The sequence below is a fragment of the Strongylocentrotus purpuratus genome, unplaced genomic scaffold (assembly GCF_000002235.5).
Source record: "Strongylocentrotus purpuratus isolate Spur 01 unplaced genomic scaffold, Spur_5.0 spur5_scaffold_11, whole genome shotgun sequence".
Lineage (NCBI taxonomy): Eukaryota > Metazoa > Echinodermata > Echinoidea > Camarodonta > Strongylocentrotidae > Strongylocentrotus > Strongylocentrotus purpuratus.
This window is the reverse complement of record NW_022145596.1, coordinates 5,390,329-5,413,158: the sequence shown is the minus strand read 5'-3', so window position 1 is coordinate 5,413,158 and position 22,830 is coordinate 5,390,329. Positions and strand designations below refer to the sequence as shown.

The 22,830-nt window shown below is 37.3% G+C and overlaps 1 protein-coding gene across 1 annotated transcript; it reads left to right on the top strand.

Moving 5' to 3' along the window:
• The first annotated feature begins 1 nt into the window (after position 1).
• Positions 2-21,655, top strand: LOC115922349 (sushi, von Willebrand factor type A, EGF and pentraxin domain-containing protein 1-like). Its single transcript, XM_030981249.1, has 26 exons — positions 2-39; positions 1,872-2,054; positions 2,921-3,127; positions 4,249-4,446; positions 4,995-5,237; positions 6,021-6,281; positions 6,942-7,163; positions 7,462-7,751; positions 8,498-8,696; positions 9,292-9,447; positions 10,016-10,177; positions 11,039-11,200; positions 11,926-12,177; positions 12,898-13,052; positions 13,433-13,715; positions 14,361-14,631; positions 15,132-15,342; positions 15,846-15,996; positions 16,317-16,445; positions 17,087-17,191; positions 17,774-17,811; positions 18,135-18,233; positions 18,673-18,724; positions 19,159-19,687; positions 20,103-20,407; positions 20,925-21,655. Exons 2-26 carry the CDS (start codon positions 1,919-1,921, stop codon positions 21,098-21,100), a joined length of 4,992 nt encoding a protein of 1,663 aa, XP_030837109.1. The 5' UTR covers positions 2-39; positions 1,872-1,918; the 3' UTR covers positions 21,101-21,655.
• The last annotated feature ends 1,175 nt before the right edge of the window (positions 21,656-22,830 follow it).

Here is a 22,830-nt window from a genome sequence, read left to right as displayed (position 1 = left end):
ACGAGGGGAACCCGGGTGAAGATGGAGGCACCTGCCAATGTAAGTTTTTTTTTTTTTTTGGGGGGGGGGGGGGTTAAAAAAAACTTTGCTGGTTAGTTTGTTTTTAAAGTTTGTTTGTATCATCAATTTATTATTTTTGCGGTTGTTTTTTTGCTGTACATTGAATAATATAAGCGTCATATTCCGTCCAATGTAACGTAGTCATACAACAAAAGCGACTCGACTAGGGCAGGCTGCGTTTAAAGATAATATTGAGGTAAAGACAAAAAATGAATTCTCACAGATCAAATCCAACTCGAACTAAATTTACAAGACTTACCCCTAAAAAGACTGATTTAGCCCCCACCCCCCCAAAAAAAAATGAATAAATAAATAAATAAATAAATAAAAAATAAAATAATATAAATAAATAAAAAAAAAAAAAAAAATAAAAAAATAATATTAATAATAATTTAAAAAAAATAAAATAATAATAATAATAATATAAAAATTTCAAAAAAGAAATTCTTCTGCGTCAAAAAAGAAATTATTCTTTTTATCAACCCTAAGTGGGATATTTCTTAGTTTTCACCCAAGATAGCTTCACTCACTTTTATGTACACGGTTAACGCATTTGGTAGAAAATTGCTGAAGGTTAATGTACGATCAAATCTTGGCGGGCAATTTTATGCCCGATATGAAAATATATTGCCTAATCTTGGTCAACTTGAATTCAAAATTTACCAGCATATCATCGATTTGAACATAATTATAAGTGCCCCCATGTAGATCTGTTACATGATTACCCTCGTGTAATGTAATTCTCCTCCGACATTGTTTACAGTGCATGGGAAAGATTAAATTTCACAACATATTTAATGCAATACCGGGTTTTTCTCTAACTTCTCAGAAATTTGTCTCCGTTAAAATTGATCTCCAGAGCCGACCCTTAATCTCCAAAGCCTGATGTTTGCTCGATGCGTCAATATCCTGTTTGCTAGCATTCTAAAACAAAGGGAGAATCGTCATTTTTCCATAGCTGAACTCGTAATTGTTGTGCAGAAGTTGTTTTGGCAGTATTTCAGCCAAAATAAGAAGAAGTTCTCCATCCCCAACCCTCCCCTCCCCTATGCAACTCTGTTCTTATGAATCTACCACTTCCATTGTGATCGACCGTGACAACACGTAATTGGTTTTCTACGTTAAAAATACGTTATCGTTTTGAGAACAAAAAACTTTCACTTAACTTTTAGGATGATATATAGTTGCTTAGTGTGATAAAATGTGATTTCGGGGTGTGTTACTGTGTTCTGGGGGATTTCTAAAAGTGTTACCCATACGCACCTATATAGTGAAAAATGGAAATGACATTTAATGGTCTAATGTACTTTTTAGTTTATTTATCAATTTATTTCTTTTCATATTAAAAAAAAATCATCCTTTTATTTATTTGTCTGTTCGTTTATTTTTTCATTAATTTGTCTGGTTTTTGTTAATTTGTTTGTTTTTTGTTAATTCATTAGTTTGTTTGTTTATTTATTCATTTATTCATTTAATCAGTCAGTCATTCAGTCATTTCTTATTTTATGTATTCATTTAATTTATTTATATGTTTACTTTAATTATAACAATAACATGGAAATATCTTGGACGCATCATGCACAAGGCGCTCGTTTTGTTGTTGTTTGTATTCACATATATAAATTAATTAATTAATTTTGTTTAGTAATCTGGTGTCCAGATATGAATAATCCTATATTTGATATAAATGATATGATCATGGAGGAATGCGAAATAAGCTTCATTCATTTGTTATTTATTCATTTTTCATTTGTTTGTTAATTAATGTATTTAGTATCTATCTTTATTTCTTTTCTTTTTTGTTGTGGTAGCAATCCGATGTCCAGATCTGAATAACGTAGACATAAACAGTGTGATCATGGATGAGTGCGATACAACCTTCGGTTCTACCTGCCAATTCCAGTGCCGAGATGAGTACCGACCAATGGCAGGCCAAGAAACTATCACGTGCTTAGATACAAAACAATGGTCGGGAAACCCACTTCAGTGCGAAAGTATGTAACCATTATCATTATTTTGGTAGATTGATTTAGAAAGGAAAACAGATTAGCAAAACACAAAAAAAAAAAAACAGAAAATGTGGACATCGTGATGTGCTGCTCAATCGTTAATAAGTATTAAAACGATGAAACAATGAGGATCTCGACCTGGGCATGAAAATACCGATCTAGGTTAATAAAGAGAAAGGTATTTGCAGATGTGAAGCAAACTGAAAATGATTTCATATACGATGTAAAATACAGTGTCTTGTCACAACTTTTAATGGTTCAGACATTTTTTGTTTTGTTCAAGAATGTTATATATTTAACGTTATTCCCTGTTATACGTCCTGCTTGATGAGGATCCTGAAAATCGTATACGTGGGGCTCTTACAGTAAACCATGCTGGTCAAAGATGTGAATAGATGGAGATTATAAGTCCTCGTTGCCAATTCAGAAATTAAGGATGCCCGTTGCACATGATGCGTCATTAGGGACTTTTAGATTCTGCACAACGAGAACATGGACTGCCCTTTTAAGGCAATGTGACGTCACTGCCAGTGCCTTAAAAGGACGTCACATTGCCTTAAAATGGCAGTCCACGTTCTCGTCGTGCAGAATCTAAAAGTTCCTATTACCGACGCTAATCAAACCAATGGAAATTAGCGCAAGCGCCAGTAATCCAATATAATAGTTATACTATTTATATTAACTTCTTTTTTAATTCTCAACCTATTTCTCTCATTCATTGGCTCTAATTTCATATTTTCCTTTTCAGTAGTTTCTTCGTCATTTGATTGGGGGCACGTGCCCTTTGAAACTACGCCACTGAATAACGCATGACCTTTGCTATTTGTGTATCTCTTATCTACCCCGCTCAGAGATTACATGCGGTATACTGCCTGACCTAAACCACGCGGATCGTATCTACAGTAGCCCTGACCGCAGCATCGGTAGCGTGTGTGAACTGCGGTGCGAACCGGGGTATGAATTCAAGCGGGGTGCGATTACCAACGTCACATGCCAGAGGGGTAGTGAAATAAGTGCCCAGTGGTCCATTGAGGATGATGAACAAGATCCTTGCAAGAGTAAAGACATTTTAACAATTCTTTTGTTTTGTTTTGTTTTGATTTTTTCCCCTCATTTACTAATTAAATAATACTTACATTAAAAAATAAATAATCATAATGATTAAAAAGATTTTTTTTTCGAGTGGTAAATCTTCTGTTTTTCATTAATTAAAACGCCGATTTTATTAAATTGTATCATTATTTTCAGAGTTTTATTCACGTAATCATGGTCTTCTCAGTTTCCTTTTGTGCAAATGTTAAAGTGAATCTAGTCATTTGGCAATCAAGTTGATAAAACAATTAATCCACACATGTCAAAATATCAATCCAGTTCTATAATGTTCATCGTACTTTAGATCTTCAACTAACATGTGTCAAATTTGACAATATGTAGTGCAAAACGAAACCGATTCATGTAATCGTATGTTTGTAGGAGAGAATGTTGGATATAGATTGTTATTAACCGAAATATATGCACAAACTAATAATGATATCTGGGTAGTATTGAAACTCTTCATGTGGGCCTTGAAATTATTCTTACCTCAGCAATTACCAGGTAACTATTTACACTTGGGTGGAGAGTGGCAAGTTTAGATTAACGTCCTGTTAAAAAAACGTTAGTTCTTGTCTTGAATTCAAACCCTCAACAATTGGATTGCGAGTCAAGTGAATAAAACACAATACCAAGACACTTCCACAAAGTGAAAACTGATTGAGAAACTTCGAAAATAAATAACCAAATACGAAATTGACAATGGGTTCTGTGAGATCACGAAATTTTGAGAAGAATTTGAATGATAAAAAAGTACTAGAATGAATGAAAAGAGTGTTAAAATGGATGAGAAAACCTAATCAAATAAGATATATACATTATATACTACGCTGAATACAGATTTTTTTTTCTTCATCTTTACTACTACTAAATACTACATTTGTTTTTTGTGTCACTGATAGCTTATGAAAACTGGTAAAATCAAATTCCATCAAATTTGGCACAAAAATACATAAATATATTACCATCTCAACTTAACTTATGAACCGTTCCTTCGCTTGTGACATCATTCAGGTGCCATTTTGTTACATTTAATCAAACGCCACAATGATAAATATAAAATATCACCTTTACTCCAATAACACAGAGGTATCTTGCCCAGTACTCTACGTCGACAACCCTAAGCGTATCGATCCGGCCGGCATCTGCTTGGAGATCCCCAAATTCGAACAGGTGTGTACCTACGACTGCAAGCGTGGCTACCAGGCTGAAGGAACTGTTGATAGTGTTACCTGCCTGGCTGACGGAACCTGGAGCATACCTGCTGCCGATATCACGTGCAGAGGTGAGGGGATCCTGCGTCAGTTCGCTTGAAATGGCTCTTTTCGAAATTCCAATTACCTTTTGATAATCCGTATGTGTTTGGTACTCCGATTTGTGTTTTCGATGACAAATGATCCGTGCTTTATCATGTTCATGGCGTCAAGGATATCAGGTTAGGGTCACTGTTGCATTGAGGTTGTAGGTGGGCTAAGGGTTGGGTAGAGTGTTGGGCCAATGCCTCCAGGGCTTAAGTTAGAAATTCTGTTTGTGCATGAAACTAATTGCGAGCAATTGTTGTCGGAGAATGTTTCATACAACCATTCAAAATAATTTGCTTTTAATAGTTTTGTTTTTTACCTGACTGCTCAAAAAGCATGCATTTGCTTCTAAGTAAGCAACCAGGGGACCAACGGATTTTTGGAGAGGACTTTGGTAAGAAGTCTTCTCCTATGGACTTATCAATGAGGATTAGTGCGTTAATACTAAAGTGGACTGGCGCATCCACTTGGTTCAAATTATTCAAAGGGTTCACAATATTTCTGCTCCTTGTTCTCTCTCATCGGTATCCAGACATCGAGCCTCCTACGTTAACCTGTCCAGAGGATATCAGTAACCCCACAGACATCTTCATGCCGATCAGCACCATCAACTGGGAAGTACCTGAAGCCACTGATAATACCCCTTTCCCGGTCAAGCTGCGGTCAACGCACTCGCCCCCGTACCGGTTTGACATCAATACCACGGTGGTGACGTACTCTGCCACCGACTTGGCTGGAAACGTGGCGACCTGCAGCTTCAACGTTACGGTCAGAGGTGAAGATTGGATGATCATGCTCTCCCCCTCCCTCTCTCTCCCTCTCTCTCTCTCTCTCTCTCTATTTTCCTTTCTTTCTCCACCTCTATCTCTCCACCTCTATCACTCACTTTCTCTCCCTCTCTGTCAGTCTAGTCTGTCTCTCCCCTCACTATTCCCCCTCTCTCCATGTCTTTCTCATTCTATCTATTCCCCTCTCTCTCTCTCTCTCTCTCTGGAGGGGGTGGAGGCACAAATCCAAAATGTTTTGGATTTTTCTTGTATGATAGGCAACAACAAAGAACACAAAAGCATCAAATATCCTTCAGAATTGTTTTCCTCCACACTCTTGGGCAAGTAACATATACAAGGGGGGACACGTAATTAGGGGCACATTTTTAAAAATCAATGTATATTCAAGGTATGCTAGTTTGGATTTTGTTCAACCCCATTCCATCCACCACTTATTAAATATGCATATAGATTTCAGGCTACGGTGTTCCTCCCAGCAGGAAATCCAATTTAGAATTTGTTTTACAACAATCAAAACCAACTTCACCTGAAAAGCTCGAGGCTAAAGCTTCATTAACTTAAGGGTACAAAAAAGACGTCCTTTATATTCTTGTAATTAAACCATACACACTAAGAAATAAAAGTTCAATTCTGCCTGAACAGCGAGCATCCTCTGCCAAATACGCGTAGGTGAATGCAAATCTGCACCCTAATCGCACCCTTGTTTCTTAGTGTGCATCTGTATCAGGTCTCTTCTGTTGACATCACAACTTTCCTTTTCATTACACCAGACGAGGAGCCACCGAGACTGACGAACTGCACCAGTGAGGTCACCTTCCAAGATATCGGGTTGGATCCTTTCGGAGACCTCGGCATTGACGAAGAGGAGTGGAATACCAGCCAGTTTAATGATAACTCGGGGACCTTGTCCAATGATGTTCTTGGTGTTCCATCAGGATCGAGGTTCCCGCTGGGTGACACAGAAGTCGTATCGAGAGCAACAGACCCGTCGGGTAACACGCAAGACTGTAACGTCACTATCAGGGTTTCTAGTAAGTCATATTTGTTTATGAATATGCTGAAAGGTGTTCATGAAGTTGAGAGGGTTCTTTGTATTTAACACAATAAGTTTGCTTTACCACTACTTAAATAGGCACAATTATGTGCAACTGCTGTTATCATGTTTGCTGTTGCCGATATGTAACAATATGTGTTGTTCGAATTAATTGAGTTGCTTTTGTTCATGACTAATTATATCATTGAAAGAAAAAAATTAATTGTTGATACCTTTGCAGACTTTCAAGGAATCAATTCAAAGGCACTTCAATACCCTATCACATATCTTATAGAAGTCATGTTCGGATTGCATGACGCGTCATTGTAATGCTCACACCTTTTAAATGATGCTGGACAAGGCTATTGAAATTGTCTAATGTTGAATTCTTGAAATTCTTTGTGATTGTGTTATTCGTGAAATAGCTTCATTCTGTTTTGTCAGTAACGTGCAAGAAATAAAACATGTTTGGTAACTCATAAAATGAATATCTTCTTCTTATTTTTTAAAGTTACCACTGAATGATACTCATTTATGTTCCTAAATTATGAATCGTAAAATATTTTTCTTGTTTGAGTAAAGCATATCTTTGTAACATATACATGTTCATTTAAATCCTCAAGTTGGATCTTTAACTCATGTCTCTTTTACCTCTCAGAATACCACTGTGAGTACTACCCACCGCCATTGAATGGCGCAGTAGCATGCGTCGACTCGCCAGGCGGCCAGCTCTGCCGGATTTCTTGCCAAAAAACATTTCACTTCACTAAGGACAGAGTGGAAATTTACGCCTGCATTGCGAATGAAAGCGGTCAACATTTGTGGAGCCGATCCGACGGCGACCACGAGCCACTGGACATGCCCTGGCCGGACTGCGCAAGTAAGTACTGGGCGAGATACTACCAAAGATCTGTCCTATAAAGAGCTGCGATTGATTTGGACATATTGCAAATCAAGTGAAAAGTCCACCGTGATATTAAGTTCATTTTAATAGAAGAGGGTGTGGGGGGGGGGGGGGACGACGAAAAAAAACAGATTATCGAAGGCTCGGGGGGGAAAAAAACTTAACATAAATGAAGTAAGCATGTTTGCCTAATTTTGTTTATTAATTTTATTTTTTTTAAATATGTTTTATTTATCAATATTCATTCATTCTTTCATTTCCTTTCATTACCTAGAACGTAGACGCGTTAGGAAAGCGAGCTTAAAAACTGGATTTCGCTACGACGGGACATGCTTTAACGAAACCTCACAAAAAAATATACGCGACGACTTCATCTCGGTGTTCGATTTCCTTCAAACCAGGGGAGATCTCGGTCCGTGCAGCCTGTCGGATACTCAGTGCAGCTTCGAGAACGTAAACGTGCAGTGCAGTCAGACTCAGAGGCGAAAGAGACGGCAAGTAATAGATGGAAGCGGGGGAATTGATGTCGTCGAGATAACATTTACACTGCTCGTAGAAATAACGGTAATGCTCCTTTCAATTTGGCTTAACCCCGTGCTATTTGTATGGTTAAGGGGCTTACTTTCGTTTTAATTTGGAGCAAGACAAAATGATCTTGAAAGTGAACTTAGCATCATTGAAAACGAGTGGCAGTTTCGTGGAAGATGTTTGGTGAATATGTAAACAAAATTTGAAATGTGTGAAAAATGTGTTTTCTGTTGACTAGCAATGATATTATTATATTATCAGAAAAAATGTTATTATCAGGTGTGAAATTAATCACTTCTATTGTTAAACGTCACTCTTAATACTCACCTTAAAGATAAACTCCAGTTCAGGTAAATAAAAAGAAAATTAATTCTCACAGAATCAAACGAAACTTACACTGACTGTTCAAGATTAAAAATAAATGACATGTGCCAAACAATTTTGGAAGAAAATGTATACTGGCTGAGTAATGAGCATAGAAAGACAAGGAAATCAAGGTAGTACTAGCCCCGACACCATGTGTGTTGTCCCATATATAGCTTTCTGTGTACAGTGCTTGTTACTTTACCAAGACTCGGCCAAATTTATTATGATTTTGATGACTTCAAAACATTGCAGTGCACACCAATACTTACATGCTACATGATCAACTGTTTCTGATCCATTTCACACCTTTTCTTTCACAGTGCAGTCGCATTACCAGAACTCAACTTTATCTTTAAATGAAAAATATACTTCTTCGACATGCGTTTTGAAAAACAGAGTGCTTTTCTTCCAAATAGGAAACCGTGGGGCCAGATGTCAATGTACTGGATTATTTAGATGCAGCCGTTAACTCTGTTCAAGAAAGCGTTGCCAATGGTAACGTAACAATTAACGTGGATGGCATCGAATTGTCGCTCAGCGACGATCCAATTGTTCCTGAATCGGAATACTCAATCCTCTGTGATGTTGGGCATATACCATCAAACGGGAGCTGCGGTAACTTTTGTTTCCTTATCCTTGTTATATTTCATAAAAGGGTGTATATAATATTACCACCAAAGTCATATCCACGTTTACATGTAAGGTTTCGTTGTGGAAACGCATGATAAGACCGAAGCCCTCCAAATAATTGTAAAAGTACATCGTTGACTGCCCTCCCGAAGTGCTAGCCGACGATATTTGATCACATATCAATCTACTTCCTGGACCAAAAGATATATTTTTCTCAGTAAAATGATTTTTAATTCACAAGAACTGTGCCTGAATAATTGAAACTCCCCTCGAGAGAGTTCTTGACTCTCCTTAGTTTTGGGCGCAATGTATCGCAATTTAAAGAGAAAAATGACATTTGACGAATATAGTTTTCATAATGATTGATACAGTCATTTTACTTGTTTACTTGTTTGCATGGCATTCAATCAAAGGACAAAAAAGATAGATAGAGAAAGAGAGAGGAGAACAATTACTTGAAAAAAATCACATTCTTTCACCCAATGAGTAAGATCGGTGTCAATATATCTGAACACATCCTACGCCACCGTTATGTACCAATGAACTGTAATAATGGTGAGATGTTATCATTCCATTCCAGTGCCATGCGCCCCAGGAAATTTCGAGAACCAGGGTGTTTGTGAGAGGTGCCCAGTAGGAACCTATCAGGACGAGTACGGTAATACCACGTGTAAAGACTGCCCTCTTGACACGTCGACTGCCGCTCTGGGAGCCAGGTCTATCAATAAATGCAAAGGTGAGTTGTCACTGTGTCCTGTAGCTTACAGAAAAGTAGAGCCAAAGTGTGTTTTTTGGGAAGCCCCAACGAGCTTTTTGGTAGGTTTCGGTGCCCTTAGTATGTTTACAATTAGCAATAATATAACATTTCTCAGATATTCATAGACCATGGGACAGTGCTTTGTATCATTTGGAAATGGCACTGTATAAATTCAATTGTCATTAATATATAATATAATAGTTCGCTGTTTTTTATTTTACCATTTTAAGAGAAATAGTGGACTAAAAATATGATTTACATCCCTGGCCAAAATGAATATTTATGTGCCGTCATACTTTTATGTAAAACAAACTCCCAGCTGTTGTTTAAAAAAAAATTGTAATATGATCCTCCCTGAGACTGCTAGATTTGTGAGATCCCTCATTTTGACAGAATGGCACCTTTGGCCTTTCTTTGGAGATTCTTTCCGATGTATAACACTAAAATTAACTAGAAATCATGATCCAAATAACGAAAAATCTAGCAGGTGTATCTAATAATCCCAAGCCCATCAGCTGATTTTAATTGCTTGTTTTCACCTCACCAGCCCTGTGTCACCCTGGGACCTACTCTACGAGTGGTCTCGAATCCTGCAACGCGTGTCCACAAGGAACCTACGAACCCGGTCGCGGCTCAACATCATGTACGACGTGTCCAGACGGGTTGACGACGTGGACAATAGGCAATAGCGATGTAGAACATTGCACAAGTAGGTCGCTTTAAGTTTGTAGAAAAATCACCAAATTATTGTATCATTTCAAGCAAACGAAGAGTAAGAGAGTTTTAATACAGTATAATTTGTATGATAAATGTTCATCTGACAAAATATGTCTAAACGCTTGATGTAATTCAATGAAAACACTTTATTGATGGAAGAAAACATAATATTCTAAGGAGCAAATTACTGAAACCATGTGAGTAATAAACATAAGAGCAACCAAGTTAAAGTAAATCCCTAACCTTTATAATCTTCCCAGCCATGTCACACCTTTCTCTTTCTTTTTATCGTAACGCATTATGAATAAATAAAAGTTCTCTGGTCATACAGTATAATCTTCATTATCTTTCTTATAGGATATTAGGTTGAATGAAAATATTAACAATCGGTTAAAAAACACTTCATTCACTCCATTTACATGAACGTAGTGTTCTATAAACAGTAGTGTTCTATGAACAGTAGTGTTCTATAAACACTGCTGAATTGGGCTATCCACCGATTTTTCTCTATGTACATGTATAAATATTTTACTTTGTATATTTTACTATGTATAATATTTTTATCTGATTTCGGAAATAAAAACAACAACAACAACAACAACGTGATTTTAAAACAGTTTTACATAATAACATCAACATAATGATAATAATGGACGCACTAATAATGCACCATCTTTTTAAAAACTATTCCAAAGCGCAACATTCATCAACGACGTTTTTTTTGTTAGGACCAAGACAAGTCATTGACGGTTGCTTCATTATATTTCTATATTTCTGTAAAACCATATCTAATCAATATTTACCTTAATTTCAATAAGCCACTTTGGAAGTCTTTTGTTGTCTTGTCGTACAGATTTATGTCCACGAGGTACATTTTCACCGACTGGCTTCGCTCCTTGTCAGGAGTGTCCCAAGGGTTCTTATCAACCTGCACCTAAGCAAACGTCCTGTACGCTGTGTCCAGGAGATTTGTACACCCATCACGAAGGAGCACATGCCATAGAGTATTGTCAGGGTAAGATGGAGTTCATATCAATTGATATCTTCTTTTAAGTAGTCTTTTGATGTTCTCGTTCACCTGAGGTGTTATGAAAGCAAATGTTAGATATAAAATGTTTGATATGAAGTCAGGGGGTTTGTCCATATATTATTTGTCATATTTCAACCTACGCCACTTTCATTCCATCTCTCTTTCTTCATTTCTCCCTATTTGTCTATATTTATCAACCTTTATTTATTTCCCTTTTACTTTTTCCACCTTTTATATTTGATACCCCCCTTCCTCCCTGGTGTACTTATTGTCCAGCTATATCTCCGATTCTGCTTGACTCTCGCCCCTCCCTCTCTGTCCGTCCGCCCTTAGCTAGTTTATTCCCCTTTCTCCTGTTTTTTTAAATATTTATTTATGTCTCTCTATGAATGCTTTTTATAATAGCCATTATATAAAATGTTATACAAATCGACACAATATAAAATTGTTTAACTTTCCAATTGGCATATCGTCCAATTTGCATTTTAATGCAATCATGGAGGCCCATTTTGCCCCCGAATAACCGTTATAGTTCTTGGGAGAATAGGCTAAAAGAACAGATAGCTTTTGTTTTAGTTTCATTTTGTATGTTGTTAGAACTAGAACAAGACTTTAAAAAAAATATATAATGACAAAACACAAAACACGTTGATCCTGTTCGAGTTAGTAGGGAGATGATAAACTAAAACGTACCCCTTGTCTACCGCCAGTCATCAACGAATGTGTGTCAAATCCCTGTGCGGATGGAGCGACTTGTGTGGACGTCACGCACGGGTATGACTGTGTCTGCCCTCCCGGCTTCGCTGGCGATGATTGCCAGTTGGACATCGATGAATGCTTCGGGAACGACGTTTGTTTAAACAATGCCACGTGTACCAACCTAGTCAATGCCTATGTGTGCGAGTGTGCGAATGGTTTTAAGGGAGAGAACTGTCAGATCAACATTGATGATTGTCTGACTGGTAAGTATTACAATAACAGTAATCATTTTTTTAAATTTTGTTTTAAGTTTGTTTTGTTTTATTTATTTAAAACATCTCATAAATAATACAAATAAAATGAAACACATTTATTTCAAATATATCATTATCATAATACAAAATGATGATAAATATAGTATGACTACAAACCGAAGTTATGGATAAAAAAACAAAGAAAAAAGACAGAACAACATAAAAGTAATCATCATAAAGTTTCATCATTGACAAAGTCGAAAACAAAAGTAATGAATGTAAATTTCTGACATTGTCAGCAGGTGGTATAGCAGAATTGGTAGGCCAATAAGTGACAACAGAAACAAAGACAATGTGCCATAATTTCAGGATAATACAGGGAATTTGACTGATTTAGAATTAAGTTAAAGTCGGGTTTATATTGGTCAATTCATGTTTCTCTCTGATTATCCTTAATTTTGCAGCATCCCCCTTAAGAATGGAGACAGTATAAAATAAGATTACGCATCTTTTCTACCAGCCCTTGTATTTAGCAGGAGAGGAGCGTAGAAACTTGGGGGGGGGGGGTTGGGTTTCAATTGTCTATTTTTGTCTGTCTAGCAATTAACTATGACAAATGTATATTGCCCCCTCCAGTATGAAGATTATTTGACGCCTGTAAGTCACAACTCTTGACCATTCGATGCTGGTTGAATTTAAACCTTCTTTTCATAATACCGTCAATTTTAGCTGACTGCCGGTTTGGATCGATCTGCGTGGATGGGATAGCGTCTTATACCTGCGAATGCGCTGAAGGATTCGCGGGGGAGCACTGTGAGATTAACCTATACGACTGCGCATCGGATCCTTGTAGGAATGGAGCGTCTTGCATAGATCTAAAGTCCGTAAGTATCAGAGAAATTGATCTTAGCGTCTTTAAAAATACGTTAACAAACTGCAGGCTTTTTTTAATACAATGTTCATCTAGAAATGAAAAACATTATTCTGGAGAGTCAATGTGAGAAAATATATGCTTTAAAATGCTTTTAATTTTAGGATATTGATATGTTTGCTTAGGAAAAAGAGGAATTCGAAATACATGTGCAATGATAGGTTAAGCCCCTATCACACAAAAATTATTTTAGAACAATAATTGTATTATGGTAGCTAGACTATATCATTCGATATAGTGTTGCTGAACTGAAATACTTGAATATCACATTCTTGGTATCAGAAGAAAACAGAAAAACCATCTCCATCTCCAACGTAATCACTTCCATTTCAGAATTTTAGCTGCTGTTGTGCCCCTGGCTACACGGGGCGGTTATGCGAGCTGGACAGCAACCATTGCCAATCCTCCCCTTGCCATGGGGACGCCACCTGTAGAACCACCAGGAACAGTTACATTTGTACCTGTCCTTCAGGATTCCAGGGACGCAACTGCGAGATCAACGTCAACGAGTGTCTTGAGAGTGCGTACTGTCTTAATGGAGGCACCTGTCAGGATATGATCGATGGCTACAGGTGTATCTGTCCTCTTGGCTTTAATGGAGATCACTGCCAAACAGGTGCGTAAGGCCCACATTATCATGGGATGATATAACTCGAGTGAAATCCTGTAGGCATCCTTATGCCAACCCGGTTCCGTTAAGATGGTTGTTGTGTGACTGTGTAGGGCCAATAACGGGCCAATAATGAAATAACAGGAGAAGGGTATTAATACTCATGAGGCAACCCTGGGTAAACAAGGCATATTATCATCATTATTATTATTATTGTCATTACTTTTTAATCATTATAATTGTGTTCATAGAATTGTGACAGCGGTGTAATACGGCAATGAAGAAGATATTAGCTATAAGATGACTAACACAATTGGTCGCTCTACGAACGTATATTGGATTAGCAATGTTCTCTGCGAAACAATTGGGTTTCGGCCATCTTTCGTGTACATGTAAACAAAGACAACGTAGAATAATAAACACCCTCTTTCGCATTGCATGCTTTAAAACCCTAGTCATTGTAAATATGAATAAATACCTGTATACATGGGGAGCACGATATTTGGACTTTTATTTGTTTATTTATTTGGACTTATCATTTTATCATATCTTGGCATTACAGATAACGATGTCCATGTGGAAGTTATGTTTTTTGTCTCATTTTGCTCCTTTATCATTTATTCGTTTCTTTCTTTTGACATCTGAATTCAGAACTGCCGAAAAACTATGACTTGTCGTTTCCCACTGCACGAACGGCTGACAGGGTGGGGTTGGAAGGAGTATTGCCAGACCTCTATGAATTCACACTAGCCTTCTGGATGAAGACCTCTGATAAAACAAACTTTGGAACACCCATCTCATATGCGACAAGAGGGTCGGATGGCGCCAGCGATATGGACAACACCCTTACTCTTCAAGATTACAACAGTTTTGTCTTTTTCGTGAACGGGCAGTCAGCGTTTACATACGTGAGGGCTAACGGGTGGGTACACCACGATTTCCTTTGTACGTCTATCATCTGCTTTAAGGCTCCGAAGTTCATTTTCTTTAATGAATGATGCAAGAATTTTCAAAGAGTGTTTTTGTATAATTATATTGTAAGGAACCTGAATAATGGTAAATACCAAAGTAATTTCAAGGATATCACTTTATATTGAACATAGATGAAAATGTCAACAATTGAGACTTTAGTGTATATTCTCAATTCACTTTTGTCTAACTATCATTCCAATGGAAATATGATAATACATATTAGCGTGTATGGATGAGCAATTGGATTTGATGATCGTAGTAATATTAACTACAGTTTGAAACGTAGAAATAAGCGCCATTAAAATATGACTATTTTTATTATTTAGGCGTTCTGTTCAATCTTGTATTTGCAATAGTTATAAATGCAATACAATTGTTTTTTCCTTCAAAACTATTATTCTTCTATTTTATAGCACTAATCATCTCTTGATATTCCCTGTTCATGTGCAGAGACACCAACTGGCACTACATCTCAGTAGTCTGGACCAGTGAGACCGGTGAATGGGTGTTCTATCTCGATGGATCCCAAGCAGCATCAGGAACAGGTCTATCGACTGGAACCTTCGTGAAAGGAAGAGGAATGTTTGTTGTAGGCCAAGAACAAGATACTTATAACGGATCCTACGTGGTTAAGGAATCTTTCATCGGTAGCTTATCACAAGTGAGATTTATTCCATTTTGTTACGCCTTCTGCCGATGTGGACATAGTTGTGTTCAATACATCCATGATATTTAATAATAGTCCTATGATCAAATGCGTCGTGAAAATCTGAAAACTGTCTTATAAATATAATTCGTTGAAGACTTCCTTTTACAGATCTTCTGGGCATCGTTACTGTGATCACAGATTTGACAATTCCATAATGCCTGCTTTACCCATGTATTACATCTGGGTCGAAAGAGAATGCTCTTCTGATTACATAAGCACTGGGCTAGGATTCGAACCATCAATCTTTTACCTTTAACCCTAACCCTACCATCCGTCTTATATAACAGCAATGGGTGAAAAGGAAAGAATCTGTGATGACTTGCACTAAATCGAAGAGATGTAACCATTCTTAGTAAATCTATTCCCTTCTATAATCAGAAAATCAGGAAACATCATTCTAAATATATTTCTACTGATTTCATTTTCATTCTGCCATGATGTTTCTTTACATCTAGGTTAATATATGGGACTATTCAATGACTCGGGATGAGATTCAATCTTTACAGTCATGTTGCTCTAGTTCTGGTAACGCACTTTCTTGGGCTCAGCTGTCGACGGGTCTAAGAGGAGCTCTGAGACGGAGTGAAGGATCAGAGATTTGCAATGGTGAGTTTTCATTGTTGCATCACTCGTTTCAAGGTAATATCAGATTGAAATTCAGCTTTATAACTTCTTGCTTGTACGATCGTCAGTGGTCATTTTCAAATACAGGGGAAGAGGGGAGGGAGGAGGGATCATTGATAAGGTCGCTGACAATATACCAACCAGCAGTTTTAAATAGAATGGTCATTTACTTTTCCGTTTTCGCTACTATTTAAAGAAAGCACAAGTCAGGACAAGATGCCACTTGGGTGTGAACTGTTCTACCAGGATATTTTTCATGACTTTGAATTCTTTATTCTTTCATTCTTGTTTTATATTCTCAGGAGGAGCATGCCGGAATCAAGGTGACTGCCGTAACATTGAATGTCAACAAGGAGGTGTCTGTGGCATACATAATGGACAACCTGTATGTCGGTGTCCTAATGGGTTTACTGGACGACATTGCCAATTTGGTGAGTGTTTTTTAATACATAATATATAATTTAAAAAAGTATTTATCGTTTAGTAAGTGTTGATAATGCGAGTCACGAAGCCCTGAACTGCTTCTACTTTACCAAAAAGTAGCTACTTATCCTACTTTACATAGAATAATTCAGGTACACCATTATCTATATGTAATGTAAAAAATATGCTTTGACGGATGTAACAAGATGAAATAGGGTGAGAGAGTAAAATGGTGAAAGAGTGAGAGAGAGAGAGAGAGAGAGAGAGAGAGAGAGAGGGGGGATCCTGACTGCATTTTGTATGAAATAGTATTAAAATGATGTTCCGTTGGTAAAATTTCAGGCAAAAGGTGTTATTTGTAAAGGATTAGAACCAAAATGCGTGACACGAAATTGTACTTCATGTTATAATAATGCAATTACTTTTTAATTAACTTTACGTGGCATCGTTTTGTGTTACACACATGTATGGTATTGTGTAGTTTGGTTCAAGAGGCAAAAGTTGATTGTTTTATGAAGAAAAAAATGAATACAATTGTAGAATAATTTCACAGATATATAAATTTATACTTATTCTAAACATTCTAAGTTTCGCTGACAAAAAAAGTTTGATTAATTTCAAAACTACGCAGATATTAATGAGTGCTCAGTCAACAACGGAGGATGCGATCATCATTGTCAGAACACAGTGGGGTCATTTATCTGCTCCTGTCGCCAGGGTTATGCTCTTCAACTTGATCAGAAAACTTGCAACTGTAAGAAAATTCACATTATGCGTTTCAAAATCTGTTAATATTTATTGTGACATGCTTAGTATCAAAACACTTTTAATTTCTTTCCCCGCAACTATCCCATCTCCTCCTGATAAAAGATATCCTAAACTTCACTTGTATTGTATGAAGGTTACTTTCTTAAAGTCATCCATTTGCTTCTTATACGCATAACACTTACATTGATATCCATTCAATAATTTCTGTGAAGGAACATGTTGACATTCTTCTTTTGGAATTGCTATCCTAAGATAACTCATAGGCCTCCGTTTAAGTTTCCTTCCTCATATTTGAGACTTCAATGAATCTTAAATTCATTAATCCGTTTTTTACCCTTTTTCTGTTCTACAATGTTTCTGCAGTTCTCAATTAAGAGTACCATTATTCTAGAACAATTTCGTAAAGGGCATATTGTGTTCATTGTATTCATCATTGAATCACACCATAAATGTGTACCCTATTGATAATCGCCATTATAGAATCTTTAAAAATTCCCGCCTATTACCTGTCTGATACACTATTGAAGCCAATAACATTTGGTTTATTTGTTCCCTTTTTGTTTTATAGCTGTAAGCTTCTGCAAACACAATGGAAAATTCCATTCGGTAAGTAATAGTGAAATGCTGTTAATAAAAAAAAGTGTTAAAAACTTTGGGCGACACAGTACATGTAATATGTTGTTTTAAGAGTGAATGAAAGACAAATGAAATCGCTAACGGGATGACACGTTTATATCATTATTTACTTCCAAAGACATCAAAATCATTATTGCTTGGCGTTCTTAAATATGAACATAAGTTTGTGAATTATCAACTGACTGTTTATTTAAAACAGCTCCATTGCCCCTTTGCCTTGGATTTGTGTAAAGATTTAGTCTATGCGACCTGTAATTTTGATATTTCTTCAAACTGAATTTGTGTTCCTACAGGCCGAAGATAGTTGGGAAGAAGGATGTAATTCATGTGCTTGCCAAGACGGAAGAGCAGAATGTTCACCTAAACTATGTCCGGGACTAGACTGCCAAGGAGTGAGTAAATTTATGAGAAACGTGAAACAATATTTGATGACAAATAAGTAAAGCTTACGCCCTTCCCCTCCAATCCGTTTCTTTGATCGACCATATTAACATAGAACTATCTGCCAAGAAACTAATAGAAAAAAATAGGTCTCAAACAAGCGAAATAACTATCCTCACAGTTTTAAGTTTTAAAACGGGAGTTCAAAAATATATTGCTTCCAAAAAAGTCATCAGTCTTGTCAGTTTGTCGATTAGCAAAATGGACTTGAAAGATTACAAATTAGCTGACAGAAACTTTTTTTATCTTGGTGTCTCACCCTAGCCTCAGCCCCCTCCTCCTCCTCAGCCCCCTCCTCCTCCTCACCCCACACTCATGGTATACTTGTATGTGCAATAGATACATTTTTTTCTCTCTCTTGATTAGTCCTTTTATGCACTTTTTTCGCAGCTGGAAACAGAAGTAGTCTTGCCTGGTGATTGCTGTCCAGTTTGTTTGCCAGGTAAAACAGATTTTGAAAGTCATAGGACCTTAGCTAATAACGAGATTACCATTATAAACTTTGAAAGGGGCAATCTCAAAATGAATGAATAATCATTCAAAAGTCACGGAAGTTGTCAAAATTCGGCCTGCCAAATGGGCCTTTTCAATTTAGTATGATATTACCTAGGCTGACATCCATTATTTAGGAAAAACTTAATCAGTAATATTTGATGTCACACAGGAAATATTCATAAAGGAAGTACCTTTTCCGAAGGCAATAAGAAAATACGCAAATGAGAAGCTTTGATGGAAGAAGAAAAGACTTTCCAAAATTGTACCAATTCCGGTGTTCATACTGAATACTATCTTTGTAAAAATGTTATCCACCTTTATGTACTCATTCAATCCAAACAAAATGGAAACATGTCGTTGGTATGTATGACCGTTTTGCAGAAATGAAAACGTGTTCAGTCAGCAACGAAGGCCACTACGAAACGTTTGATGGGTACACCTATGATCAGCATGGCGAATGCCGATACGTACTCACACACGATTACAGCGGGACTTCTAATTTCGAAGTCCACATGGAGCACCAGTTCCTCAACGCCAATCAAACTCATCTCGGCGTCGTCATCTTGGTCTACATCGACTGCTTGGAGGTCAAGATCGACGTCAACGGCCAGGTCTTTGTCCAGGATGAAACCGTTGGGTTACCCTACGCACACCGCAACCCGGCCAACGTTCGCATCGCCCACGTCGATGGCGGGCGCGACGTTGAGGTCTTCTCCAACAAGGGCTTGACGGTGACGTGGTCGCAGACGGGCGGAGTCAGCGTGAACCTGACGGTCACGCACGGTGCCGACGTCAAAGGGCTGTGCGGAAACATGAATGGGAACAAGAAGGATGATAAGATGACCAGACAGGGTATCAGGACGTCCAAAAATAAAGAACTGGTACACAGCTGGAAAGTAGATGGATACAAGTAAGATATCAAGATGCCTTTTGTCAATATTTTGTGTTCATCTTTATTTTTCCTTTGTCTGCTTTCTTTAGTAAGTTATTGAATTTTATATGTACCTTGGTGACATAAATCTAATTGTGACCGAGAATATGCTGCTAATTGAATGTTTGAAGATAGACAGTGGTCATAATTATGTTCTAGCTAAAAGAGAGAAAGTGAGGGAGAGAGAGGGGAGAGAGATGTAGAGAGAGAGAGAGAGAGAGAGATGTCGAATGATGGAGAGAAAGGTAAACAAAAAGTTGTTCTAGACAATGAACTAGGCCCATCTTTTCATTGTGTTTCTTTAAAAATAGAAATGCGACCCCTAAACAATTCTTCCATACTACTGACGATTTCAAACTGATTGATAAATAATATTCCAATATTCCTATCTCAGGCATTGCAAGCAAAGGAACACTCGTCCTATGAAGTTCGGATACCTGAAAATTGGAAGATGTTCATCGGTCAGTTACAAAGACTTTGGTCTTGCCTTCAGAAAATGTCGTGTTTTCTTTAAAAATAACTTCAAGCGTTGCGTAAGTGAGGTAGATCCGAAGCCATACATCACAAATTGTATTGAGGATACTTGTACGTGTGGCGTTCGTCAGCCATGTCACTGCGAGGCGATATCATCGTACGTCAACGAGTGTCGACGCCATCTTGGTGAGGATATTGAAGACTGGAGAAGCCTATCTAATTGTGGTAAGATTGTTCTTCCTCTTACCATGCTTACAGAGCAAGATTCAAACATATTTTTTGTAATATGGTGACAAGGCTTCAGCATTTCAAAGTCAGCCCCAAAGAAATTTGGAGGAGGGGTTGGGGGTCACAGTCACCCCTCCACCTAGAGACGTCATTGGTCATGTAGTAGGGTTAATGTATTTTTTCCTCCAGAAAACTCCTTTTCTTAATTGCAAACGCAAATGGTATATCTTGTCTTTTCTTTGTCTTTTGTGCGAGGACCAATGCGTATCCCCTTGACATCTTTTAATTCATTTTACTTCGTCTATTTAAAATGTATAAGAAGCATTTATCTTCTGTTTTTATCACTTAATAATTATACATTATTTTTTCAAATTGTTTATTACTTTGTCGTTACGTCCCCGAAATAAAATGGGATGTCCGATTTGATCATGATTAACAAAGTTGTTTCAAATTTCGATAATAGAAGGAAAGAAGTTACTATCAATATTGTCTTATATTTTACCTCTATTTACAGCTTTACAATGCCCACCTACCATGTCCTATGACGAGTGTGGTCCGCCGTGCCTACCGACGTGCGAGGACCCCGATGGTCAGCGATGCACAGGCACCACGGCCTGCGTGGCTGGGTGCCTGTGCTTTGCTGGGCAAGTGTTTCATAATGGCGCCTGCATCAGTAGAAGTTTGTGCTGAGGAATAGATTCCTGATCTCGGGGTGTCTTGGAATGACTGGGGTTTTTTAATAGGAGGTGCTCAAACAGAATGAATTGCAAATTTGGGTGTAGTCCTTATTCATGGACGGCCATCTGTTTAGTCAATGAACTGGGGTTGTAAAGCCTCTTGAGCAAGCTTGATCCCCCCCCCCCCATCCCTTCTACCTTAGACCCTAAATCTCCCATTCTTTGGACATATTGGAGCTTTCATCTCCCCCTTCCCAATTTTGTTTTCTCTCGTTCTTGTTCCTCTCTGTGTGTCTTCTTCTCTCTCTCTCTCTCTTTATCTCTAACTGTCTCTCTCACCCTCCCTCTCCATGTGTGTCCAAACACTCATATTATTCACACACCCATTTAGTTTTTCTTTTTCCTCCTTTTATTTTCTTCCTATGTCTCTGTCTCTGTCTCTCTCCATCTGTCCTACGTATCTTCCTCTACAACCTCCTTTCCTCCCCATTCTCCACTTCCATCATCTGATGGCCCGAATTTCAATCTTCCCTCTCTCTCTCTCTCTCGCTCTCTATCTTACTATCTATCTATATCTCACTTTAAAGGTATTACAAAGTTTTGGTATGGGGTCATGAATTTGGTTCAAATGAACATATTGGAAGCATATGCGTTCCTACAATATTCATTGATCGTTGTCGCGGTTGAAATCGAGTCTAAAGTTCTGAAAATATAAATAACAAACTCTTTATGTTGTATAGCTCCCTCTCAAGGTCAAGATATTAATTTAGCCAGGAAACAATGTTTCTTGACTAAAATCGACCGATTATCTATTTCCATTTGGAAATTATATATCTCAACTATATATTTTGAGATTTTCATGGTCGCAGCTACCATTGTACGGCCATAGGCGCTATTTGAAATTTATCAAAATTTACCGGGAGCACCGGTAAATTTTTATATTCAATTTTTCTCGAAAACAGAAGTGTTTTAGAGGCTAATTTTGTTAATGCTTATAATATATCAACAGGGGCATCCAAATATATCAAATTGTAAAGATTCACTATCCACCCAATTTTCAAAATTTCCCTAAACTTTGTATTACCTTTAAGTATATAATTATGTTTGACTTACTCTCTCACTGTACTCTCTGTAGCTTATACACAGAACTGTCACAATGTTGTATGTGGAAGTTTGATTACATTACTAAACTAATGTTGTTACGTATTCTTAATCTTGAAATTTGAAAATGTAATTGTATGTAAATATAATGTACTTTACAACATTGTGTTAAATACATCTTTATATATCATTGCCAGTCTGTCAAAGAATTTCATTCAAAATGTTGTTAATTGTTTATAAATCATTGAGTGGTCAAGCTCCTAGTTATATAACACAATTACTTCAACTCAAAGTTCAGTCACACAGTCGTACCCTTCGCAGTTCCACAGATAAATTATTGTTCCAGATTCCCCATGTAAAAACTCAAGTAACTCTCGGGTACGGTGCTTTTGCTATTGCTGACCCCAAACTATAGAATAGCTTGCCAAGAGAAATATGAAGCACTCCATCTCTCAATGTCTTCAAATCCATATTAAAAACATATTTGTTCAATTGAGAGATCCTATTTTGTAGAATTTAGTAAAAAGTAGCTCTGAACCAGCGCAGCTAAATATATTTTGTATAAAAGCTGCGCTATATAAATGTATTATTATTATCATGCACCAAGCTTTAATTGGAAAGACTTTTTAATTCAATAACAAA